This window comes from Lipophrys pholis, assembly GCF_963383615.2.
Source record: "Lipophrys pholis genome assembly, chromosome: 12".
NCBI classification, from domain to species: domain Eukaryota; kingdom Metazoa; phylum Chordata; class Actinopteri; order Blenniiformes; family Blenniidae; genus Lipophrys; species Lipophrys pholis.
The window spans coordinates 2891674-2918939 of NC_137641.1; the positions used below are offsets into that span (position 1 = coordinate 2891674).

General features: G+C 47.7%; 1 protein-coding gene across 1 annotated transcript in view; it reads right to left on the reverse strand.

Moving 5' to 3' along the window:
- Positions 1-738: 738 nt before the first annotated feature.
- The window catches only part of hip1r (huntingtin interacting protein 1 related), a 33549-nt gene continuing 7021 nt past the window's right edge, over positions 739-27266 (reverse strand). Inside the window, exons 8-33 of the mRNA XM_080476284.1 lie at positions 21898-22038; positions 21604-21661; positions 20762-20837; positions 20540-20680; positions 20102-20224; positions 15478-15661; positions 15298-15386; positions 14315-14431; positions 13356-13445; positions 12788-12982; positions 12610-12720; positions 11291-11485; positions 10419-10566; positions 9814-9900; positions 9640-9747; positions 9353-9489; positions 9172-9282; positions 5769-5827; positions 5662-5692; positions 5515-5577; positions 4996-5096; positions 3977-4082; positions 3253-3376; positions 2894-2955; positions 1032-1715; positions 739-950 (exon numbers count right to left, since the gene is read on the reverse strand). Coding sequence (XP_080332410.1) covers positions 915-950; positions 1032-1715; positions 2894-2955; positions 3253-3376; positions 3977-4082; positions 4996-5096; positions 5515-5577; positions 5662-5692; positions 5769-5827; positions 9172-9282; positions 9353-9489; positions 9640-9747; positions 9814-9900; positions 10419-10566; positions 11291-11485; positions 12610-12720; positions 12788-12982; positions 13356-13445; positions 14315-14431; positions 15298-15386; positions 15478-15661; positions 20102-20224; positions 20540-20680; positions 20762-20837; positions 21604-21661; positions 21898-22038 — 3377 coding nt within the window. The 3' untranslated portion in view covers positions 739-914. The remainder of the gene's footprint in view (positions 951-1031; positions 1716-2893; positions 2956-3252; positions 3377-3976; positions 4083-4995; positions 5097-5514; positions 5578-5661; positions 5693-5768; positions 5828-9171; positions 9283-9352; positions 9490-9639; positions 9748-9813; positions 9901-10418; positions 10567-11290; positions 11486-12609; positions 12721-12787; positions 12983-13355; positions 13446-14314; positions 14432-15297; positions 15387-15477; positions 15662-20101; positions 20225-20539; positions 20681-20761; positions 20838-21603; positions 21662-21897; positions 22039-27266) is intronic.

Consider the following 27266-nt stretch of genomic DNA (forward strand, 5'->3'; position numbering starts at 1 on the left):
ACAAAGTGCTCAAACCTTTTTCACCAATAATACCTCCATAATATGAGAGGGCAGCTGGAGCTGCATGAGAGGATGGAGATCAGCCAGAGAAGGGCGCTGTGGAGGTCCTGGAGGAGGAAGAGGAGCAGAAGAAGTAGAAGGAAGAGGAGGATGAAGAAGAGGAGGAGGAGGAAGAGGAGGGCACTGTAACAAGATTTACTCAAAAACATGTACCAGACATTTTCCACTTGGTTCATGTTACTGCTTCCTCAACTCAGATTACACTTGGATATGGAGTTCCACAGAGTTCTGTATTAGGTCCTGTACTCTTCACATTGCCCGTTTCCTTTGGGGAATAGTTCCAGGACACCATGGAGTCCTGGTCCTCTCTTGGCCACCTCTGACTCTGGTTTCTGCAAAGGTTTCTTCCTGTTAGGAGTTTTTCTTTCCACAGTCGCAAATAAATCTGCTGCTCATGTGGATTTGTTGGGTTTTTCTCTTTTCTCTGTTAAAAGCACCTGGAAATGACTGTGTTGTATTTGGTGCTCTATAAATAAAGTTGAATTGAATTGAATTGTGTACCTGTGGACAAAGTTGCTGACAGATGACACGCAATCCTCGCCAGGCTATATTGGGGCGCTTTCTCCTAGTACAAGTACTCTGCAGTATAGGACCTGACCCTGGTATCGGTATCGGAGGGACCCTGATTGGCTAATAAACTCTTTAAAAAAGCCAAACACAGATTAAAAAACGGAATTTTGGGAAATGTTTTTTAATAAATCACAAAATCATCAGCATGATTACAAAAAAATCCATTGCGTTTCATTGGGAGGTTTAAGTTACGTGGAAAGTTTTGAAAGTTACGAAGGTGCAACGACTGAGCTATAATGTAATGTTGTAAAATATAATTTCTATAAAGTCCTCTTGGGTCGGCTTCAGGACTCCCCCGTTCCAGTTTCACCTCGTTTGAACTGCGATCAAACAAAAGAAAGAAAAACCGTTAAGAACCTCAGACGGTCGGACGGCGCTGGCGGATGAGATGCGACACTCACCGCGTTCTTCAGCCGACTTCCGGATTTGGTGAAGATGCTCGGCTTCTTGAAGGCTTGTTTGATCGACTCTGAGCCGCTGTGGGAGGAAGGTTTGGGCGGAGCCACGCCGCCGGCGGAGAGCGCCGAGGGCTGAGACAGCGAGATGGACGGAGGAGGAGGGAGACTCTGTGTTGGGTTCAGGGTGAAGGGCTGCGACGGGGTGTAGGTCTGAGGAGGGGTGTAGGTCTGAGGGGGGGTGTAGGTCTGAGGAGGGGTGTAGGTCTGAGGAGGGGTGTAGGTCTGAGGGGGGGTATAGGTCTGAGGGGGGGTATAGGTCTGAGGAGGGGTGTAGGTCTGAAGAGGGGTGTAGGTCTGAAGAGGGGTGTAGGTCTGAGGAGGGGTGTAGGTCTGAGGGGGGGTGTAGGTCTGAGGGGGGGTGTAGGTCTGAGGAGGGGTGTAGGTCTGAGGCAGTGACGTAGCCACCTGACTCGGTGCGAATGGGTTTGAGGACGGGAAGCTCTCCGTCTGATGGGACGGCGCTCCCTCAGCGGGGTCGAGCAGTGTGGGCGGCGGCGGCGGGGGGAAGGCGTCCTCCTGCTCGGCGGCGTCGATGGCGGTGGCGTCCAGATCGTAGTGCTTCTTCCTGAGCTCGCCCAGACGGACGCGCTCCTGCTCCAGCTGGTTCTCCAGCTGTAAGACCTTCACCTGAAGGAAACACAACAAACACCAGAGTCTTCTGAACTTTACGTTTCAAACCTTTAAAATCACGTTTAGCTTTTTGGGGGGAGACTGATTGAGGCCAAAGCCTTGTTTCCACTGTGCAGAGTGTGCCGCTATGGTTTTAAGGACTTTACACTGACAAAAAGTGTGGATAGAACCAAAAGAATCGTACCCAACCGTTGCCATTTTTCATAACCCCTACGTTGAGGTACCGAGGACATCGGTTCCATGAGGAGCGAGAACGCAGCCTTTCTACGATTGTCATCCCACCAGAACCGCACTATTTTGACTTGCTGCGGCGGAACCGCGCAACAGAGTTGGTTCTGGGTTAACTTTGCCTTACCGTACTGTACCGTGCCGTACTACTGAGTGGTAACCAGGCTAAACATAAGAGCGACAAAACAAAGACGGCCACAAGAGGCGCCAATCAAACCATCAAGCAAAGGGTAAAAATGTCAGAAAACTTTTCAAACTAATTTCTTAATACACATATTATGCGAAATTGACTTTCCAATGGTTTTCTAAAAGTGTTGTGACCCCAGAGCCTGTACGAGGCCCAAGAAGTGGAGAAAGTCTGTCGTCTACCTCACTTAGCGAACGTGTGCTCATTCAGGCCAATCAGACATTTTACCCTTCATGACATCATCAGGGGACATAACGCCTCCCTCTGGTAATGGATACTCACTCTGACCGGAAATATTGAATACAGGGTTGTTGGCCAGCTGACACAGACGTAAAACTGTTGGAACAACTGTATATTATGGGACCCTTCAGAGTAGTGGACACAACACTGAGACCCGAGCTGACATGTCAGTGAAGCTGCCATGAAAGCTAGCAAGGTAGCATTAGCCTCAAAGCCATGCTGCCAGGGGGAGTTTGTAAAAATTCCCATAATGCATCAGATATAGGAGAAGTTTTTGGGACATTTCACTGTATTTTATACTAGAATAAGTCATTACAATTGGCTTAATGTTGAGATTGTAGAGCTTTTCTGTAGTAATTGTTTGGTCTCCGTAAAACTTTTGACATTTTCATCTTGTGTGCAACAACAAAGAAAACAAAAGCGAAAACTCAAGATTAAATTGGTTTGTTTGTGGCTCCTGAATTAAAATCAGTTTAACATATCTGTGAATTAGGATTAATTCCCATCCTGTAACTCTCACCTGAGCCTCCATTTCTTCTTTTTTCAGTTTAATCAGAGACATTCCGGAGAAGTCCATTATACCTGCAAAATAAAGCCGTGCAAAGAAGGTCAATTATTGTGATAAACCTGCAGAGAAATAAAAAGGCATTCTTTCACTAATCCCATCGTTTCAATTCAAACAAGTAAATTTGTAACCAAACGTCAGTATTTTGCCGTTTATAAGCAAAATACGTGCTTTACGTGTCGGTGGAGACCAAACACAGAGTCGAAAGGAGCCTGAACGTCTCTTAACGACCGAGACGTCCGTCTGTGTTGACTGGACGAGTTTCCAAGTGTCTGCTGAGACTGCTTCCTTGTCGTCCTCGTCCTTGTCCTCACCGTGGTCGGAGACCTGCTGCTGGCCGTGTTTGGTGGAGGTGACGACCACGGCCGCCATGTCGTTGACGTGTCGCGACGCCTGCTGCAACACGTTCAGCTTCTTGTTGTTTCGATCCGCCTTCACCTGCAACGTCACAGCAACAATTTAATTTAATACAGCAGCTTTTTTACACTTTAAAAAAGAAAAAAGATCTGGGAGAGCTCAACGGACTCACAAAGAGACTTTTCTCATATCATTTCAATAAAACGGAATAACGCAGTTTTTCTGAGCGATTACTATGTTTGTCAATTATTACATTTTCCAGATTTCGTCTAACTTTCTCCATTTCTTTTTTTAAGTCATAAATCCTGACAAAGGAAATAAAAATAGCTCCTACTGACAGTTTTAATTCTTCATCTGGAGATTAACATCTCAGATTACTTTAAACTGTAAAGTAAGAAAATTCTTTAAACAAATTTTTTTCCGTTAAACTCCTTCCGACTCCAAATGTTAAATAATACACATTTTTATTGAATGTTAAACAAGGGAAAACGCAACTTTTTGAAATTGTTGGGGTTCTTTTTTGTTCATTACAAAAACATCAACTACATCATTTTCAGTGTTTCTGTCGTTTCCACAGAAACAGACATTTTCAAAATGTTGCCGTGTCAATGCAAAACTTTTCTAAAACACAAAAACGCTGCATCGTCACGAGTAAACGGGGCTTCAGGCTTCAGTCGGTACCTTGGAGGCGGCGACCAGCTGGGCGGTGCTTGCCGCAATCTCATGAGAACAAGCGATGAGCTCCTCGTACGTCCCCTGCTCCCCCACCACCCGGTCAGCAGAGTCCCTGAGAGCACGACGGGTCAAAGGTCACGGCTCACACCGAGGTGTGTGTGTGTTAGAGGTGTGTATTGGAGGTCTGTGTTGGAGATGTGTGTGTTTCACGTGACAACACCTAATCCGTTAAAAAAAGGAGCGTGTTTACACTGCAGCAGCGGACACAGAGACAACGATGTAGTTAGTATGCCGGGCCACTGGAGGGCGCTGTTGCTCGATTTTGTAATGAAACTATACAGACGTGTGTGCAGAGAACAAAACACTATAAACGTGAAGAAAATGGAGAGAACCTGACATCCGTATGGACTGATGACACATCGGATGATATCAGGGAGAGTCTCAACTATTAAACTACTGATCTGGACCATAAAACTAGAATATAGACCGCGGGTCGTACCACTACGGGTCGTACCACTACGGGTCGTACCACTACGGGTCGTACCACTACGGGTACGGGTCGTACCACTACGGGTCGTACCACTACGGGTCGTACCACTACGGGTACGGGTCGTACCACTACGGGTCGTACCACTACGGGTCGTACCACTACGGGTCTTACCACTACGGGTCGGCCATGTTTGTTTACAACTGGATGAGCAGGAGGGGGAGATGAGCAGTAACAGGCTCTGTAGCCTCCATCAGTCTCTGCAGGAGGGATTAGCGGCCGTGAAAGAATCTTTCCACCTTGGAAGCCGGATTAAAAACTTCAGAGATGCAGTGGATCAGAACGCTGGTGCCGTGTAAACGGACCCCCCAAAAGTGAAGAAAGTTTTGTGGATATACTCGTATCCATCGTCATGTAAACGGGGCCTTAGAGGTGTGTGTGTGTGTGTGTGTTGGAAGTGTGTGTGTGTGTTGGAGGTGTGCGTTAGAGGCGTGTGTGTGTGTGTGAGTGTGTGTGTGTGTGTGTGTTCATCACTCACAGCAGCTGCGTCGCCCCCCAGCCCACAGCCTTGGAGGCGGAGATGAGTCCTTCGGTCCAGCGCGAGTTTTTGGCGTAAAACTCTGTGACTGAAGCGGCGCCCTGCCGAGAAAACAGAAACATGTAAGAATGAATATCAAAGCACCTGGAAGCAAAGAAGGTGGAGGTTAGTTAACCACGGTTATGTACTCGACATTTCACACTTTTAACCTGATGAAAAACTCACTTAACAGTAATTTCTAAATGAAACTTCAAAATTTCCTTAAAATCAGCATCAGTTAAACAGTGTTACCGAAGCAGATCTGTGACGCCCCCTACAGGTGGTTGACTCCACACATAAAGGCTCACTGGTTCATAGAAACGTATTCCAGGGATGAATTAAACTGTTGTCACACATGAATTCAAACCAGGATCCACAGCCAGGGATGGTGGTGAATTATTTCTCTACTCAACACGTCACCTGAGAAATCAGTCAATTTGTGGTTCCTCAGCCAGAGTCATGAGAGTTTTCTTTGCTCACCCTTCCTCCTTCCACGATGTCTTTCTGCAGGTCAGTGGCTGCCGTCACCAGCATGTGGACGGCCTGCAGGACAGAGACACACTAGAGTTTAATCTAACTGCCCACCATCAAACCTCCTCCGAGGATGAAGACGGAGGAGTGTCTCACCTTCATCAGGTCGGAGCAGGAGCCCAGGATGCTGGAACGAGACATGAATCAGAAATCAGACAGACGGACAGACGAAGGACCTGAGGAGGAGGAGGGGACAGTCTCACCTCTGGTTGACCTCCAGCTTGATCCCAGTCGTGTCTTTCTTCGCCTGACTGAGGATCTCCTAAGGAACCAGTGGAGCAGAGTCAGGAAACATTCTACTCTGAGGCCCCGATTCTACGCTTTCAAGTGAAAATGGAAAACTTTCCTCGTCCCCGTTTACACGACAATGAATACGAGTGTATCCGCAAAACTTTCTTCACTTTTGGGGGGTCCGTTTACACGACACCAGCGTTCTGATCCACTGTGTCCGTAAAGTTTTTAATCCGGCTCCCAAAGTGGAAAGATTCTTTCACGGTGCTAATCCCTCCTGCAGAGACTGATGGAGGCTCCAGAGCCTGTTACTGCTCATCTCCCCCCCCTCCCTCCTGCTCATCCAGTTGTAAACAAACATGGCCGACCCGTAGTGGTATGACTCCCGGTCCATATTCTAGTTTTATCCTCCAGATCAGTAGTTTAACAGTTGAGAATCTCCCTGATATCATCCGATGTGTCATCAGTCCATACAGATGTCAGGTTCTCTACATTTTCTTCACCTTTATAGTGTTTTGTTCTCTGCACACGTCTGTGTAGTTTCATTACAAAATCAAGCAACAGCGCCCTCCTTTAGATATTGACGACTCAGGACCTTCTAGAAGGCCTAGGCCCTAGGGTGACGTCAGAATATTCAAGCCCTCTGATTGGATGGTCGGAGAGTTCACTCTCCAGCTAGCTGACTGCATCTGGAGCAGCTGCATGAACAAAATATAGTTGTGTTGATTTAATAGAGGTTTTATCAACCTACAATGGCTGAAGGAGAAGATAAAGACATTTGGTGGCAGATTTATTGTCAAAACCATTTTCAACGGGGACTTTTCCTCGAGGTCTTTGAACGCACCGCAGCGCTCAAGCATGGAGGTCTGGTGTGATTTACTAGTGCTCACTACAACATCCATGGCAGGATTCAGGATTGTGTTATTTGCCATTATATTTTTAAGACCAAAACAACTGACGTTCGTCTCCCTCCTCAACCCCCAGAAGTTTTGGGAAAAGCAGCTTTTTTATGCAGCTGCAGCAGAAGGAGAGACGTGAACTCTGATTGTTTTCTTCGTCATAAACTGTCTTCGTCCGGGACAGAAAACCAGCCAGGTCATAAAGGTATTTATTCTGGCTCCACGAGTATCTATCAGTGATACAAAGGCTCTTTATACTGCATTTCTGCATGATAACTTGGTTTTTGTAGCCATTAAAAGTTATTGAGTGGTGGATGGACTCAGGCCGGCACTAATGAAGGCCTGGGTCTGAAATGCACAGCCCGCCAAAGTAGTACGGTGACTGTCAAAATAAAAGTACCAAGTTGGATTGTTATGACTGTGACTGTCAAAATAAGAGTACCTAGTTGCATTGTTATTACAGGAGATTATGGACTGGGAGTCATGACACCACGGAGGAAACTGTTCTGATTGTCTCTACTGAGCATGTGCAGAACTACTAGTTACTACCAATGTGGTGACCTGGACCTGGACCTGGACCTGGACCTGGACCTGGACCTGGACCTGGACCTGGACCTGGACCTGGACCTGGACCTGGACCTGGACCTGGACCAGGACCAGGACCAGGACCAGGACGAGGACCAGCGATTCCACCGCCACAATGGAGAAGGTGAGTTTTCAGAATCAGAATCGAATTTATTGTCATTGTACAAGTACAACGAAATTGCCTATAAAGCTTGGGGGAAAGAGAGGCGGTGAAGCAGTACTGTTGCTTCTCTCTGCAGTGTCAGTCCAGTGTCTGATGTTGTGAGACGGCCTTGATAGTTCTGAACAGAGACAAGTTCCCAGTGGGACGGGTGTGAGGAGACATCAGGGAAGGACAGAGCCTCCGTTTTAACATCCACCTCCAGGAGAAATAGAAAAACAATCCAGCCTTCAGCGTCTGGACGTCTGAGGGAATCTGAATGTAGATCAGATTTGTTTTGGGTCAGGACGTCTTCAGCTTTCTCTCGTCCTTCAGTCTCTGGTCTCCATGCTGCTCCAAATCAGTGGCCATTTTTAGCGTTCCAGCAGAGCTCTGAATTTCTCCAAGTTGGTTTCCATTCCGCATAAACGTTAAAGAGTCGCGTCTTGCATACCTTTGAGTTCATTTATCACACGAGTCTGAGCTTTCAAAGCCCGGCACAGTCCCTCAGGGACGATTGGCGTCCTTCCCAATGCAGCTGCCAGCGTCTTCTCCACTTTGTGATAGATCAGGAAACCAGCAGCTCCAATCAGCAGCAGACCTGTTATCTTCAATCCAGTTATGTAAAGGTCTTCCACGTCCTCCATGGAAAGAATGGACAGACACACGATCCTCCAGCTGTCCCAGGAGTCGAGCGTGGATCCGGCAGCAAACGTCCCATTGGGACATGTGGGCTGTCCCTTGTCTGATCGTCTTGTCGTGAAAATTTGGTTGATTGCATTGAGAGACCAGCTGATCAATTCCATGGTTCCGTTTCGGTTCGGATAGAGATGTAAAGAGAGGCTCTTGTTAGATGCTGACACAGGACAGACAAGACAGGAGCAGCAAGCAGAGAAGACGAGGGAGGAGAGGAAAGAAGCGAGAAGCGACCACCCTGGGTGAGAGCCGGACCTTGGTCCTGTAAACAGACCATCAAAACGCAACAGGTGTTTTGCAATGTCACCTAAAAACTTGTAAATGGAGCCGAACTCATCAGTAATCCAACATGTTTAAAAAACAAACTCAGAATCAGACACTTTCTAGAAACTAGAGCAGACCTGGAAACTGCTCTATGGTATTTTCTTCTTAAACTTCTCCTGTCCTCTTCCTGTTCTCCTCCTCCTCCTCCTCCTGTTCTCCTCCTCCTGGTCTGGTCGGTCCAGAAACCTTCAGTATTCTAAGTTTCTAGCTCCTCCTTGATTTTCCTCATTTGAATATTGGATCATAGGAGCTGCATTCAGAATCTGCTGTGTCTGTGTGAGCTGGACTGGCTCCACCCACACATGCCCATCTTGGGAAGAGGAGGAAGTACTTCCTCTCGTGGTGCCATGTGCCAGGGCAGAGCTGCCTAATTGTGGGAGGAGTCAAAGGGAGGAGCCTACCTCGATTGGGATTGGCTAAACCCCCGATGACACTATATAGGGTTTGATTTCTGATTGGCTGGTTGGAGCAACACACTTTTTAAAACTGAAACAAGCCAGGGACAGAGAGGACAGACTGTCTTCACGTCATTCCAGGTTTATTGACGATTAGTACTGCTGGAGAACCTTTAGGAAGTGGATTTATAGCAGAATATGAGCCTTTAATGGAAGAAAATAAGAGAAGGGGAAACGAACGGGGACTTCACAATTAAAAATTTTTTAAAACTAGCTTGAGACGGGCTGGTCCAGGAAGCAGGATCATGTGATGAAACCCAGACAGGTTGGTACTCACGTCCATCCTCAGCACGGCTTCCTCGATGGCATTGGACGTGGCGATCATCTCGTTGTCCACCATGGCACCCAGCTCCTCCTTCAGCACGTCCTGGCCTCTGGGACGCAGCTCCTGCAGGGGAATCGAACCGTGTAACCTCTGAAGTGAAGCCGGGCGAGTTGTTGACCGGTGCTGGTCTGACCTGTCCCAGCGCCAGGAGGCGCTGCACCGTGTAGCGGGTGGCGGCCGGGTCGGCCCGCTGCAGGCTGGCCTGCTGCTTCAGGTCCTTCAGGAACTGCAGGCAGTGGTTGGCACAGTCCCGACATCCGTCCGTCAGCCCTGAGGGGGCGCCGCAACATCACCGCGCTGTGTGTGTGTGTGTGTGTGTGTGTGTGTGTGTGTGTGTGTGTGTGTGTGTGTGTGTGTGTGTGTGTGTGTGTGTGTGTGTGTGTGTGTGTGTGTGTGTGTGTGTGTGTGTGTGTGTCTTACGGTCGGCCTGGTCAGTGGGAACAGAGTGTGACGTTGCGGCTCCATTCACGATGGTGTCGGCGGCGAGGTGAGAGAACTGCGTGACGGCTCTCAGCAGGCCGCTGGCGTCTGCGGAGAGGGGCGGGGTTAAGATCCGTTCATCGTCTCATTAACGCAACGCCAAACCAGACGCACCGTTTGGGTTCCCCAGGTAGACCGTGTGGCTCTGCTGCAGCTTATCGATGGAGGCCAGAGTGGTTTCAGCTCGGTTCACCAAATAATCTGGAAAACAACAAGCGGCCAGACGAAATGTTCCAAAATAAAAGTCGGTGAGGAAAAGGTTCGAGCTCAGAGAGGCCTGAAGAAACAAATAAACACAAAGATGACAAACTACTGCAAAGAAAAAGAAAAAGAAAGCAACACAAAAAATAAAAGACTACCACGAAGAGACACGAATATTATTTCTTAGACAAAATCCACCAGCGAGTCTTTAAACTACCAGAAACAGGCCCAAAACTACACCAACAGCTACAAACTACCACAAAATCTACTGATGCCAGTATCAGGTCTGATACTGCAGAGTACTCTTTCTCGTAAAGAAACCTGATACAACCTGGTGAGTATTACCTCACGTCATCCGTCAGCAACTATCAGAAACAGATAAAAGTACCAGAAAGAGAGCGAACCAGAACCAAAGTGACCAAACGTGAACTCAGAACTCAGAAACAACGACACAGAAGAGGCAGAAACAAGCCAGAGAGGGACAGAGACAGTGTCCAGCGAGACGGATGTCAGGTTACCCGGCGAGCTGATGCAGCGGACGTGAACGGGGTCGTCCACTTTGGCGACAGCGTCCAGCACAATACCCTCGGCCTCCACCAGGGCGCACTGCAGCAGACAGAACTGCTCCTCCTGCAGCTGCTGCCTCACCTGGCTCTCCCTGCAGGCCTGGGGACCCCACACAATGTCAGGGTGGGCAGGGGGGGACATAGAGAGAGAGAGAGAGACACAGAGAGAGAGAGAGAGAGACACAGAGAGAGACCCACAGAGAGAGAGAGAGAGAGAGAGAGAGAGAGAGAGAGAGAGACAGAGATGGACAGAGAGAGACAGAGAGAGAGACAGAGACAGACAGAGAGAGAGAGACAGAGAGAGAGACAGAGACAGACAGAGAGATGGCGAGAGAGACAGAGAGAGACAGAGACACAGAGAGATGGCGAGAGAGACAGAGAGAGAGAGAGAGAGAGAGAGAGAGAGAGAGAGAGACCCACAGAGAGAGAGAGAGAGAGAGAGAGAGAGAGAGAGAGAGAGAGAGAGAGAGAGACAGAGATGGACAGAGAGAGACAGAGACAGAGAGAGAGACAGAGAGAGAGACAGAGACACAGAGAGATGGCGAGAGAGACAGAGACAGAGAGAGAGACAGAGACAGACTGAGAGAGAGAGACAGAGAGAGAGACAGAGAGAGAGACAGAGACACAGAGAGATGGCGAGAGAGAGAGAGAGAGAGAGAGAGAGAGAGAGAGAGAGAGAGAGAGAGAGAGAGAGAGAGAGAGAGAGAGAGAGACGGACAGAGAGACAGAGACACAGAGAGATGGAGAGAGAGAGACAGAGAGTGAGAGACAGAGACAGAGAGACGGAGACGGAGAGACAGAGTCAGTCCCCGACCGGGCCTCACCTGCTGCTGCAGCGCCGCCTGCAGGCTGCTGATCTCGGCGCCGCTGCGCTGCCGCTCCTGTTCCAGGGAGCCGTACTGCAGCGCCGCCTGCTGACGGAGGGAGTGAAGCTCCGCCTCCTGCTCCCTCGCCGAGCGCAGCAGCGCCTCCCTCTCCACCTGCAGCCCCGCCAGCGAGCTGCTCAGCTGGGAGCCGCTCTGACCACAACAACCACAAACTGTCATGAATCAATGAGCCGGAGCGTCGCTGCTGCAGGTTGAACAGACACTTTTCATATGATGTCCATCGTCAGCTCTGAGCCCGTCCTACTGGGTTGAATCGCCATGGACATCATGCAATGGTCTTACTCCATTGTCAACTGTTAGCAAGAAACCGTATTCCACAGGCAGCGTCCGTCGCTCGCCCAGCGACACACTTCACTAAAGTCCAGTTTCATTACTCACTCCCAAAGTTACAATTCCACTGACTTACAGAAGAATGTCGCTGGCTAATTAATGACTAAACACTGACAAGAAAACCGTTTGCTCCCAGCTCTCAAGCACTGTCTCACTATTTTCCAAAATCAAGGGAGCGTCTCTCGCGCGTAAGCGGTCTTAAAGGGGCAGTACCCTCTTTTATCAACTTTTATCAACATAGAAAAACAGGAATTTGAGTATGCTTTTAACATTTATAACCATCATATGACCTTTCAAATTAAAGTATGTATCTTTTTAGCACATTTTAATTGTGTTAACTGCATTCAGAACTACAAACTGTTCTTTGGCCTCGACACCGTCACTGAGCTTCAACATCAAAACACAGGAAGTGAAAGATTCAATCATTTAATGGTGGAGTCGTCGAGGATGATGTAACGTTAATTTCTCCTGACAGTTTTAGGCCCCGTTACTATGGCAACGTAAAACATCGTTTTTGCATTTTCTCCCCCTCTCCACATGTTGAAGTGTCCTTGAGCAAGACACTGAAGCTCAAACTGCCCGTAAAGGACGAAACACCGTGCATGGCGGTGGCCTCTATTGGTGTGTGAGCGAGTGTGTGAATGGGTGAATGTGATTACTCACACTTACACACTGAATAGGTTTGGTTTGCTGGTTCAAATGTCTGACAAGGTTTCACTAACGTCCTTCCTGGGGGGGGTTGGCTTAACTTCAGGTTACTCCAGGTACAAACAAAATACTACACAAAAGGTGAGTCTTTGACATTGTGACTCTGAATATCTGCAGTTTGAAGTACGAGGGGATGTAACAGAACGGGAACACGTGTTGCATGTTATAGAATTTGTGCTGATACTTGATGTTAACGAGTGCAGAGTTTCCTGTAGTACCATCTCTTTGCTCTGCAAGGCGCTACTGGCCCGGTTCAGCTCCGCTCTGGTGGAGTCCAGCTCTCGTCTCAGCCGCTCGATCTCCAGCTTCTGCTCGGCGTTGATGGCGAGCTGTGGGGACAGGAGACACGCTCAGGAGGCTTCAGATGGCGTCTGACCTGGGGAGGTCGGGCCGTACCTGCTGCTGCAGCTGAGCTCTCAGAGCCTCGAGGTCTCGGCTGCTCCGTTCGCTCTGCAGCTCCTGAACGCTCTGCTGCTGCTGCACCTGCTGCCTCAGGGACGAAAGCTCCGCCTCCTTTTCCCTCGCCGAACGCAGCAGCGCGTCTCGCTCCGCCTGCAGAGCCGCCAGGCTGCTGCTCGCCTGGGAGGCTGCCTAAAGGCCAAGACGGCCGGGAGAGAGAGCAAATGACCACAAAACTACAGGGAAGAGACAGAATGACCTTAAAACTACAGGGAAGAGACAGAATGACCATAAAGCTACAGGGAAGAGACAGAATGACCATAAAACTAAGAGGAAGGGACCAAATGACCTCAAAACTACGAGGAAGAGACCAAATAACCACAAAACAACAGGGAAGAGACAGAAAAATCACAAAACTTCAAGGAAGGGACGGAATGACCGCAAACTATAAGAAAGACACAAAATGACCACTAAACTACAAAGAAGAGACAAAATGACCGCAAAACTACAGGGAAAAGACAGAATGACCACTGTGTGTGTGTGTGTGTGTGTGTGTGTGTGTCACCAGCTCCATGCTGTGCAGCGCCGCCAGCTTGGCCCTCTGCTCCAGCAGCTCCTTGTTGAGTCGCTCCACCTCCTGCAGCTGCTGGTTGTTCTGATGGAGGAGAGAAACTCCGGCTGTAGTTTTGTGTTTTCATTCCAGAGAAGCTCGGCATTTTACACTGAAACCTTTTGAAAAGGAAGTCTCTTTACACAAACACTGAAACCTGTGTAGTTTCCATGTTGGGCCACTAGTTGGTGCTGTTTCTTTTTACTAATGAACACGCACACACACGCACGCACGCACGCACGCACGCACGCACGCACGCACGCACGCACGCACGCACGCACGCACAGAACAATAAGCTCTAAACATGAACACTGGGAGAACACGGACTTTCTAGTTGACAGGCCACCAAGTTTGATTGTTATTATGGTGACTGTCAAAATAAAAGTACTAAGTTGAATTGTTATTATGGTGACTGTCAAAATAAAACTACCAAGTTGGATTGTTATTATGGTGACTGTCAAAATAAAAGTACTAAGTTGAATTGTTATTATGGTGACTGTCAAAATAAAAGTACCAAGTTGGATTGTTATTATGGTGACTGTCAAAATAAAAGTACCATATTGGATTGTTATTACGGTGACTGTCAAAATAAAAGTACCAAGTCCAGGAGAATATGGACTGGGAGTCATGACACCCCGGAGGAAAATTTGTTCTGACTGTCTCTACTGAGCATGTGCAGAACTACTAGTTACTACGACTGTGGACCACAGGAGCAGGAGCAGAGCAGAATTTCAAAAACTTGCATTTTCCCCTGTTTCCATGGAGACAGAGTCGGAGCATTTTCTAATAGTTCCACCTTGGGGAAATGTTTACAAAAAGTTGTGTTTTCCGTGACTGAGCACCGTTGTTGTGTAAACAGACGCCCAACATGCTCGGAACGTTTTGCGTTTCCACTGGTAAACGTGGAGCCTCACCGAGTTCCTCTGCTCCAGGCGGAGGCTCTGCACTTCACTCTGCAGCTGGCTTTTGGCTCTCAGCAGTTCGTCCTGATCCTGTTTGGTGCCCGACAGCATCTTCATCGTTTCTGCGTTCTGCAAACAAAGAATACGACTGAGGAGGAGAGACTGAAATCAGGAGGAGACCTGGGAAAGGGAAAGGGTACAGAGCAACATGATCACTGAGAAAATTGGAATTGTTGGGTTTCTGTGTAAAAACACCTCGAGAGGACTGCGTTTTAAAAGAGGAATACAGAACTAAAATCAATTCAATAAAATACATTGGGAATAAGAGTAGACAAAAACTAAAGAAATAAACATGAATAGGGAGTTAAAAAAATTAGAAAACAGGAAAACAATAAAAATCTTTGTCATATAATGTCTAAAAGTATGAATAACCATGACATTAATGACTAAATAGAAATGCTAATAAAATAAAGCATTAAACAGGTAAACAAGCAACATTTTTATTTTTATATATATATATATATACTGTATATATAATAAATACAAGCAAATATATATATACTGTGTGTATATATATATATATATATATACTGTGTATATATATAAAAAGACACTTTTTAAAATCTAGAAACAAAATGCAAACAAAATGTCAAAGTACAAAAAAAAAACTGAATTACAAATATGTATCAATCATATAAAAGTCAAATAAATAAAACATCTTGGACAATATTTCTTGCATGCATGACTTAATGACTTAAATAAAAGTAGTTTCTATAAAAATTCAGCTGTGATGGACGGACCAGATCAAAATCAAAAGTTTTGATTTTAATTCATCCGGAAGCAGAATTTATCCTTCGTCAGGAGTCCATGCTGGATTATTGTTCCTGGAATTCCAAACCATCTTCACCTGGTATTTGGATCAGGTTCTAGAATCTACAGCCGTTGGATCCTAGAAGAGTTATGAATTCAAACAGGGTTCTGGGCGGGCGGTTTACCTTCTTCATGAGGTCGGCGTGGCTCGTCACCAGCTCGGCGTGTCGCTCTTTCAGCTGGCTGAAGCGGAGCTCTGCGGCCTGAGCTCGACCTGGAACCACAACACAAACACCGGGGGGGTTCCAGGTCTGTCCTCATGGCAACACCCCCGCCACCCGCCCCCCGCAGACCCGCCCGCTCACCGTCCGCCTCCTTGAAGCCGATCTGAGCTCCCACGTTGGCCACGCTGTTGCAGCGCAGAGCCTCCACCTCCATGCGGAGGTGCTCGTTCTCCACCAGCGCCACCTGCTTGTGTGAGCGCTGCTCCTCCACCTCAGCCTCCAGTTGGTTCACCTGAGTTTTCAGCTCCACCACACAGCGCTGCGCCTGAGCAGGAGCAAAGGAAGCACCGGAAACTTGTTTTTGTTAAAAGCTCCAACAGGAAACATCAGAGTAAAGGACATCGGGAGCAGGAGAACAACCGATTCCCAGAGATACAATCACCTCCGTCTGGTCTTAATGAGGCGTAATCGTCCTCATATTAAAATACTTCTTTATAAACACAAAGAGCTACATCTTTTCACTGAATGGGAAGTGGTTTGCTTATTTCTCACCTTCCCTCCTCCTGATCAAGGCCAGGAACATTCTGAGTGAGCTGGACGGGTCGATCCAAATATCAATTATATTGATACCTACATTGGTATCGATATCGAATCGATACCAGTGCAATAAGATCGATACTTCATTTTAGTTTCTCTCCCGTTTTCTCCTGCATTACACGCCGAGCATGTCACTTTAAATGACAAGTTGTAGTATGTTTTGATTCCCTCCATCAACTCCACCTTCCCTCCTCCCTCCATCAACTCCACATCAGAATCAGAGAGACAGATTCGGTTCCAGACACGACCCACGAGAGAGTAAAACTGTAATAAACCGGCTCCCAGACTACGGTTCTGATGATCACCTGGAGGAAGGTAACGCCTGTTTGCTGCTCCATCCTGAACTCCAATTTGTTCTGGAGTAAGGGGTTTTGTACACTTTGTTTATTTAAAAAAAAAGAAAATCCAGATATTACAATGTTTGCGAGAAAATCTTCGAGTATATTTTTTTTATTATGATAAAGTATTTTCTGTTTACCTTTAAACTTTTCCAAACTTCTGTTCTAGGTTAAACTAATTAATAAACCAAAGCAAAAATCATAAAAACACTGAAAGGTCATGAAAATTCATCCAGATTTAGCACTTTGATGTTGCCTTAACATTGAATATTAAAGTATCGGTATCGGATCGATATCGGATCGGTATCTGTGATACTGGCCCTGTAATTACTTGGTATCGCATCAATACCAAATCTTGGAGTACTGCACACCGCTAGAGCCCACCCACCCCAGCCACACTGTTCTCGCTGCTGCACTCACAACAGCACCCACTAGTGGCCCAACATGCCAACTCCATCATGTATTGGCTGTTTTCATGGAAACAGACATCGTTTTTAAAACAATGTCATGTAAAGACAAAATTTTTCTGAATCAAAAACGTGAAAACGAAGCGTTTTTTTTTATTATTATTTATTTGATAAATGTAATAATTTATGACAACTCATATTTTCCATATAATCCTTTTCCATTTATTTTTAGATAGTACTGTGTACATCTTCATTTGGGCATATTGGCCATAGTCTGAAAGTGACACCATGTGGTGCGGCTTGGTCCCCCACAGAGTCTCAAACCGCCGTTTGCACTCTGGAGAACATATGAAATATTCTTTCACTGAGTCCAATTGAGCATATTTGCTCTTCAGCATGTCTATATGATGTCACTTGCCCACATTCATACAGCTTGTACTTCTGTGCTGGTTTCCACTTCCACTACACACACATATTTTACTGCCCACAAAAATATATAACAATATGAACAATTGAACCAAGGGTGCTCTCACTTTCCAATTTTCTCCAGAGAAAAGGGTCTTCAAAAGAAGAGAGAGGGGATGAGAAAAAAGGACAGCAAAAAGGAGACGGAGGACGATTTCATTTAACTTTGAAAGGGTCATACAAAATCTGCACTGGTTATACAATAATAATAATGACTTGGATTTATTTAGCACTTTTTTCCGCTGACTCGTAGCGCGTCCAGAGACCATGATTCATCCACACCAGTCCCTCCAGTGATGCTAAGCTACGCTGTAGCCACAGCTGCCCTGGGGCTGCTGACGGAGGCCTGGCTGCCATCTTGCGCCAACGGCCACCACCAACATTCATGCACCATTCATACGAGGCAATCTGGGTAAAGGACACAACGGTAGTGACTTTTTTGATAGAGTGGGATTCAAACCGCCAACCCTCCGGTTATTGGACGACCAACTCTACCACTGAGCCACATACACACAAGTCGCCCACATAGAGTATATTCGATATATATACAGTATGTTCAATCCATTTAATCCATGTTTTGTCAAATTTGTCTTTTTGAATTCTCATATAATAGGTCGTTTTTTCCATTTTGAATATTTACAGATTAATTCCATGCCAATCTTCCAGTGTAGGTGGATTCGGGTTCAGCCACTTTCTGGTAATAGCTTTTTTTACTCGCCGCCTAAAGCTTCGTTTCCCTCCTCTGCTTCAAACAAGGAATATGGCCCAAGTATAGGTTTTCAAAGTTCAGGGGTCTTTGGGTGTCGAATACTGTATTTATTGTTGTCCTAATCCCACTCCAGTAAGTATTCAGTCCCAGAATGTGTGGAAATGGTTTGCCTCTGTTGCGCCGCACCGTCTCCAACACCTGGGATTGGTTTTCCTGTATTTGTCTTGATTTGGTGTTTTAAAGAATCTCCTCCCATTCTCCAGTCCGTCCAGCCAGCTGGTTGATGACCATTGAAAAAGACAGAGATCTCCCCAAGCTTCTTTTGAGATCCTCATTCCTGCTTCTCTCTCTCATTTCTCCTTAATATACAGCATTTTCTCATTTTCTGCACAGAATAAAGCATCATACAGTTTAGAAATGACTTTGTTCAAAGTTGAGTTGAAGGCTGATTTTAAGCTTTGAAAGAATTCAGTTGCAGTTGATACGATTACCGTTCTGCATTCCTGATAGAAATAATCACGTGGTTGGAGGAACCTGAAACAATCTCTGTGCTGGAGGTCATGTTTGGCCTGCAGGGCCTGAAAACTGTGTAGATCATCTTCATTCATGAATGAGAAGTAGGTTGGGGAGAAATTCTGTGTCCTCGGCGCACCAGGGGAAACGTTTGAGCATTTTATGGCTCCGACATGTCTTCACCACCTTCTGCCACATTTTTAACGTGACGTTAATCCAGGGATTTTTATATTGAAGGATTATGGACATGAACAGAACTTATTTACCATCTACATTAGGTACAGACATAGCAAGAAAAGGACTGAGGTGGCGATAGAGTTTAAGACCTTTCTGAGTAAAGGGGGGTATCATTTTTGTGATAAATCTTTATGAAAGGTGACTCCTAAATGTTTAAGAGATTCTGTTTGCCATTTGAATGGAAAATTCTCTTAGAATTGTTTAGGTGGGTGCCAATAGGAGAGAATTTCAGTTTTTTCAAGATTTAGTTTATAACCAGACATCGGGCCTATTTTTTCTAAAAAGTGCATCAGTTCTGGGAAACGGAGTTTTCAGGTTTGGTTAAAAATCACATGATATCATCCGCGTAGCAGGCAACTTGATGCTCTGTTTGGTTGATTGTGATACCGCTGATGCTTTGTGTTTGTCTGATATGTGGAGCTAATGGTTCCAGATACAAAGCGAAGAGGAGCCCTGCCTTTCTCCTCTTTCTACTACCAGAGGATCTGTCACATAACCATTTATTTTGATTCTTGATGTTGGATTGTCATAAAGAGCCTTGATGTTATTTATTATCAGATCACTTATTTTAAATGTTCTTAACACTTTCAATAGATAAAACCAATTTACTGAATCAAATGTCTTTTCTGCATCTGGACTAATAATCATGGTCTTCTCTTTATAGTTCTGGATGTGGCCCATTATATGTAGAGTCCGTCTAATGTTGTCCTGAGTTTGTCTTTGATTAATAAATCCTGTTTGGTCGTTATTTATATGATTAGAAGAGTATTTTCCATCCTTTTCGACATTATTGAGGTATAAATACGATAATCTACATTGTAATCCAACCTGATGCTGGACTTATCATCTTTGGCTGCACACAAACCATCGGGACCGTCCCTGCTACAACTGGAACTGGGTCTGTTTGATGCAAAAAAACTAATAATGAAAGAATGGAAGTCTCCCATTCCTCCTTCGTTCCAGCTGTGGGTCCCTGACATGTTGTCTGGAATACAAATGGAAAGACTCCATAGCTGTTGACTGAGCTCCTGTTCCAATTCTATTCTAGTTTTATCTCTACCTCCCTTTATGCTGTTTACTTGTCGATATCTGAATGGTGACACTTTATGCATCTGAGCCTTGCTGTCTTGTCTTGGAAAAATAAAAAATTTAAATAAAATATTGGGGAAAAAGTGAAACTTTATTGCTGTGATTGTCCTCAGAGTTAAAATGCATATAAAGAATCCCAAAATAAAAAGTAAATGAGGCTCCATTATTCAAGCTTTAACTCAGGTTTAAACTAAAGTGCAACAGCAACTACAGAGACCCACAAGGATTGGTAGAACGGAACGTGCAAAACACCCAAAAACTGTGGGGAGAAAAAAACTTGAATTTGCAAAATAAAAGCTTTTTTAGCTACAAATTTGATTAAACAATTAAGCCCTGACTGGACGGTTGCTCACCCTGCTCCGCCCCCCACATTGAGAACAGATCCAGAGCAGATCAAAGAAAACCATTACCTCGGACTTGATGAGCTGCAGCTCTGGTTTCAGAACCTCCAGCTCCCTCTTCAGACTGTCGTTCTCCGTCGTTCTGGTCTCCAGCGTCGGTTCAGGAGCTCCCATCTTGCTCACCATGTAGTACTGCTGAGAGAACGCCGTTAGAATGCCAGGAGAACGCCACAAAAATGCCAGGAGAACTTCACAAAAATGGCAGGAGAACAATGGGAGAACGCTCTGAGAACTCCAGGAGAACGCCGTGAGAACTCCAGGAAAACGCCGTTAGAACTCCAGGAGAATGCCGTTAGAACGGCGGGAGAACGGCGGGAGAACGCTGGGAGAAGACGGGAGAACGGCGCAAGAACGGCGCAAGAACGGCGCAAGAACGGCGCGAGAACGGCGGGAGAACACCGTTAGAACGAAACCGGGCACAGGAAGTGTTCATGTGATGAAGCCAACCTGAGGCATCTGGAAAGACTCCCTGAACTCCAGCTGTGGCTCCGCCCCCTCCTCCTCCTCCACCCGCTCCTCGCCGGGCATCAGCACCACCGGCTTCTTGTACTCGGCCAAGGCGGCAGCTCGCAGGAAGTTTGGAGGCGCCTGTGAAGACAAAGGAGAAGAACAGTGAGCGCTGGAATGAAAGAAAAGTGTGGGGAGGGGTTGATGGACGCCGGCGCTCACGTCGGGGAGATCCGGGATCTGGATGATGCTCTTGAAGAACTCCTCCTCTCGCGCTCGGTTGAAGAACTGAGTGAGGCTGAGGAAGAAAACTCAGCCATCAGTGACACTCGGCTACAGAGTGGGGGCGCTGTCCTGAAGGTCTGTAGACAGGAACTGCACCATCTTTAATTCAGGGTCCACGTACAGGCCAAGCTCATCGTGAGGGGCCGGACCGGCCGGACCGGCCGGACCGGCCGGACCGGTAAAATAGTCACATAATAACCTTTCAAATGAATCTTTAAACTTTTCTCTGTTGCGGTGTTGCGGTGCCGAACTTCAACATCAAGACAATTTTATGGGCGAGTATTAGGGTCACTCATGAGAAAAAAAATAAAACTGCTACATTTGTGGATTTGTGATCAAGGTTTATTTTTTCAATTCTATAATTAGAATAAATTAATTTACTAAATGTATGCAATCCAATTATTATTTTATTGAATATAATACAAATATTCTTATTATATACTAATAATCAATATGAATTAAATGATATAATTTTAATAAAACAGAATTACACATTTACCTTTATGCATTGTTTTTCACATTTTTTTTCTCTCCACCTCTTTAACTAGAACTCAACAGCAGCTCCTTGGCACGCACGGCGGATTGGTGAGGTTATGTCCTTTTTACGAGTTGAGAGAATTAGATATTCAAGGAGAAACTTCTTTTATACATCAATAAAAATATAGAACAGACAGAAAGCAGAATAGAGGAGGCCTGCCTCTGACCCCTGACCCCTGACCCCTGACCCTGTTCCCAGGATTTCTTCTCGCCCGTTTTTGCGGATCCTGCCGGCGACCCACCTCATGAAGAGATCCCTGAAGCGCTCTCGGTGTCCCAGCAGCATGTCCGGGGCGAAGCCTGTGGAAACAGTCACCTGGTTCACAGACGGAAACATGAGACGTGGCGGAACGAAGGTGAGCGAAGGAAGGAATGGCGAGGAAAGGAAAGAATGGCGAGGTAAGGAAAGAATGGCGCGCAAAGGAAGGACTGGCGAGCGAAGGAAGGAATGGCGAGCGAAGGAAGGAATGGCGAGGAAAGGAAGGAATGGCGAGGAAAGGAAGGAATGGCGAGCGAAGGAAGGAACGGCGACTCACGGCTGTGCAGCTTGAAGAGCAGCCGCACAGAGAAGTGGTAGAGGAAGCTGCAGTCCAGGATGAGCGGGATGAGCGGCGTCAGCCGGCACTGACCCGCTGGCGTCGTCGACTTGGCCTGGTTGGCGTCGACCTGACGGAAAACTTCAGAGACACACGCCGCCGCCACGTGAACCAATGGATGCAAACTTCTGAAGACACAATTATTTAAATAATATAGCAAACTATGTCAGTGCTGGTAGTTTTAAAATCTGTTTTCAAAGTTTTTAACAGACAAAAATACTGGGGGGAAAAAGTGGTGCGAAACAGTTTTTATATATATCTATATATATATATATACAGTATGTGTTGGGCCTTAAGATTCCATTCCACTCCTCCAGCAGTTTCTCCCTGAGAGGAGAGACACCAGGAACAATGAACAGGCCATAAAACAGCAGGGAGCAAGGCAAAGACCCCAGGAAGTCTCCAACCCCTCCAGGTTGGCAACCAATGGAGATGGTCGAACCCGACCCGGACTCCACAGGGGTCCGAAATTCAACTTGGTGAGACTCCTTTCCCACCAACTGCCCCCTGCTTCTCAATCCGACCACCGAGAGGGATGCACGTCCCTGCCACCTCAGGACGGAAGAGAGCGCACAAATGTGGAACCATAGGACCGAACCCTGTTCAGCCCGCTGGACGAGCAGGACACAGTTGGGACTACTTCTTCTCTTTTCCTTTTTACTTTTTTTAGGGATTCTGGAGACGCGAGCCGACGGCGCCCACCCACCTTCAACTGCCTCGCTGTCCACTCCTGCAGCTCAAGTGCCAGGCCCAAGTCGAATTCACGGCGCTGAATTCAGACCCGGTAACAACCAGTTACCGCTGCCTCACCGAACTGCACCGCCCCACGGACGGTGCTGTCCAACACAGCAGCCGGACAGTAAGAGCTTTGTCTGGGCAGCAACTGTTAGATTAGCGTGAAGCTAACATGCAATGTGTTTCAATGTGCCGCTGATAAAGCCACAGCGGCCCAGATGTTTGTGTACGTGTTTTCACGCGCACCAGCCCAAGTCCGAGGCTCGGGTTTTCCACCTCAGACCCACAAGTCCAAGTGAGTTCCAGGCCCACTGGGATCTCTGTGTGGAGAACCGGGTTGCTGAACCGAACCTCACCAGAACGCTCTGTCTTTCTCTTCTCTTCCCTCTCTCTCTCCCCTTTCACTAACTCGGCCGTGCTCATGTCCCCCGCCGCTCGTCTTATCTGATCAGATGTGTGCGCACACGCACACGCACACGCACGCACGCACGCACGCACGCACGCACGCACGCACGCACGCACGCACGCACGCACGCACGCACGCACGCACGCACGCACGCACGCACACACACACACACACACACACACACACACACACACACACACACACACACACACACACACACACACACACACACACACACACACACACACACACACACACACGTAGCAACCAAACTGCTCTCTGCTGCTGCAAGACCACCTCTGCATCGATCACCAGAGTTCTAACTGCATGTCCCGACATCCACTTAGAACTGTGGCGCTCAGAACCAGGCCAACAAAACCGCCGGTTCGTTTTTACAGTAGGGGAGACTGCTTCGCTCCGAGACCGCCCTCGTGCATGCACGTGCGACGGACATCTTGTTTATCTGGCCGCTAAGCAACCGCAGCCCCAGAAAGAGCGAGTCAAACGCCTCTAGTGGTCGCGTGGGTCATTGCAATCCCTCTTGACGTCCACCTGGTGGACGCATCAGGTCATTGCGCTCTCCCTCTGCGCGCCGCCGCACGCCCCTAGTGGTCGTCTCGGTCACCACACTGACCTACCAACGTCTGCCTCTACACAATCAACACAAGATCACATATAATATTAAAAATTCACGATAAGAGAGTCCCCCTCACCAGGGGGCACAGGACCTGCCTGATTCCCCACACTGAAATACAACCAGTCTAGATAGAGCTGCTCAGGCTGGTTTAATCTAGAAAATCATGTTCCTGTCTAGATAGAGCCGCTCAGGCTGGTTTAATCTAGAAAATCATGTTACTGTCTAGATAGAGCTGCTCAGGCTGGTTTAATCTAGAAAATCATGTTCCTATCTAGATGGAGCTGCTCAGGCTGGTTTAATCTAATAACAGTTGGAAAGTATTTCGATCAGTGTGATACTGCAAATAATATATGTAGCACAAACAAGGGTATTGTATGTTATCCCCTCCCCCCTCCCCCTCAACTTCTCTTCTCTCTCTCTTTGAGCGTTCCCCCCAGTCGTGTACAGCAGCCATGCTAACTTCTAATAAAGCAGCAACAGGAGGAGACTCCAGGTCTCTTGCTGTTCAAGAGGAAAAACTGTTCTGACTCCGGAAGGTTCTCAATCACATCATATTGTTTGTCAAGCTGCCGAACAGGACAGCTGAAACCTGGTTTCTCCTGCTGAAACCTGGTTCCTCCTGCTTCGCCAAATATCAAGTTTTTCACATGCAAAGATAAAATTCAATAAGACCAATGTTACCTTTTTTCGTTTGGTGTACTTTGGACTAAAAACAGAAAGGGGACAGAGGAACCCTCTCCCAGAGCCTCCAGCCTTCGTAGAACCCTGTAAAGGCCAGTGAGCCTGGGACAGGACACCACTAGATGTTCTAAAGTTTCAGGCTCTGAACAAACAGAGCGGTTCTCCCCAGAGCGTGGAACCAGGCAGGCTCTGTATCTGGTGTAGCTCCAGCTCCAGGTATCACCCTCCACTGGCGGTCACCCATCTGCTTTTCCAGGGGGGGTTTGTACAGGACCCGCCAGCTCCCTCTAGGGGAAGAATCACCACCAAACAAACCAGTCCACCTGGACTCCCTCACTCCAGCCAGCGACTGCAGATCCAGGACCTTCACACAGCTGCTGTGCAGCTCCTTCCCAGGGCAGGAATGGAAGATGACTGGAAGAGGACTGGAAGAGGACCAGTCTTGGAGTTTTAATGGTCAGTAGTTTCCCCTCCTCCTCCCATTCTTCCACAGCAGGATGAACCTTCAGGGAGCGGAAGACAGAATCTTCTCCTCTACTCCACTGGTCAGCTGATCCTTGTCCTGAGGAGCAGGAAGCGACTGTCACACCTCCTCCACCAGATGCTGGACCACCCTGCTGGACCGGACCCCCATCAGCTCTGTTAGCTGCTGTGTGTCTGTCCGAGCTGGATGGACCACCTTTGTGATCCCTGCATCAGTGAGCTGCTTCTCAAGGTGGCTGAGGAGAAGCCACGGTGGAGATCAGGCAGTTATGCAGCAGAGGTTCTTCAAAGACTCACAGCCCAGACTTGGCGTCCGGACGGGAGATGTCCAGTGTCCTCCATGCCTCCATCATTGACATGTAGAAGGGAGTCAGCCCAGAAAGGTCACATTCAGATGTCCATGTCAGGAATAATTGTTTGTCCAGTCCGAGTCTCCCAGCCTTCCTGAGTAGCAGCTGTGCAAGTGGTGTCCAGACAGAAGAGCCATAGAGCAGTCTCTGCAGACCCTGCAGTCTGAAGGCCACAGTTCTGGAGACGATGTCTATGAGGCCCTGCCCCCCCTCTGCCACAGGGAGATACAGGACCGACGCTCGCACCCAGTGCCGGCCAGATCAAACAAAGTCTATCAAAACTCTGCAGTCTTTCCAGGAGGCCTGGTGGAGGGACCAGGACTTTGAGTTTGTGCCACAGAGACGAGGCGACCAGATTGTTGACTATGAGAGTTCTTCCCCTGGAGGACAGCTGTGGTAGCACCCATTTCCATTTAGACAACCTGACCCTCACCTGGTCCAGCACTCCCTCCAAGTTCTGCTTTCTCATGCAGGGCTAAACTGTCCTGCAATGCCAGCATGTCCTCTTGTCCCTCTACAAAAACATTACCATCGTCCATCTAAGCCGACACAACCACCTTGGACTCAGGAGCTGGCGTTGGCAGACACAGACCCGTCAGCCGGTTCCTCAGTCTGCGCAGTAGTGTCTCAACAGCCATACTGTACAGCTGGCCTGAGATGGGACAATCCTGTCGGATGCCTCTATGGACAGCTACAGGACAGCTCAGCCCTCCCCCACCTTAATCACACATGATGCTTGGCTGTACAACTTTATCCCTGACACAAACGCTTGTCCAGCCCCAACAGCCTGCAGTGTCGAAAACAAAAAAGAGTGATGAACACGATCACAGGCCTTCTCTTGATCAATAGAAATAATGGCAGTTCAGGTTCTACAGTTTACAGCACTCACAAACGTCTCTCATTAAAAACAAATGATCATGTATTGACCTGTCGGGGACACAGTAAGATTGTTCTCTGCCAATTAAAAGGTCGATAAAAACTTTTAGTTTGTTGGACAGAACTTTAGACAATATTTTATAGTCTGTGCATAGAAGAGTTCCAGGTCTCCAGTTCTTCAGCAGGGTTACGTCCCCCTTCTTAGGCAGCAGGGAGATCACCGCATGGAGACAGGAAGCAGGAAGGGTCCCCTTCTTAAAAGAGTCTCTATAAACGTCCAACAGGTCACCACCGAGCAGGCTCCAGAAATGTTTATAGAACTCTGGGGGGAGTCCATCAAGGCCTGGAGACTTCCCAGAGGCCATATGTGACACTGCAGCACTCAGTTCCTCCAAAGAGAGGTCTGGACTCAGGACGTGACGGTCCTCTGGACTCAGGAAGGTCCTCTGGACTCAGGACGTGACGGTCCTCTGGACTCTGGAGGTGATGGTCCTCTGGACTCAGGACGTGACGGTCCTCTGGACTCAGGACGTGACGGTCCTCTGGACTCTGGAGGTAATTGTCCTCTGGACTCTGGAGGTGACGGTCCTCTGGACTCTGGAGGTGACGGTCCTCTGGACTCTGGAGGTGACGGTCCTCTGGACTCAGGACGTGACGGTCCTCTGGACTCAGGACGTGACGGTCCTCTGGACTCTGGAGGTGATAGTCCTCTGGACTCTGGAGGTGACGGTCCTCTGGACTCAGCTGGGGCAGATCTTGCAGCAGCTCAGCAGCAGCATCCCCATCACAGTCCTCCGCTCCAAACAGGCCACAGCAGGCCTCCTCATCTCAGCGAGGTCAGAGGTCAGCCGCCCATCTGGCAGCCGGAGACACACCGTCTGTCTCCGCTGAGCCTCCGATCTCTCCAAAGTAAAGAAGAAGGAGGTAGGAGCATCCATGTCCCTCAGCGTTCTGAGCCTGGCTCTGATCAAGGCTCCTTTTGCTCTCCTCAAGAAAAGCCTTCAGCTGGTGCTGCTTGCAGAGCAGCAGAGCAGCAAACCAGCGTCAGAATCAGAACCACTCTGTAGTCCACTGATTTCTGCTTCCATCTCTTCAACAGCCCTCCGAATCCTGGCTGTGGAGAAGGAGGTGTACTGCTGGT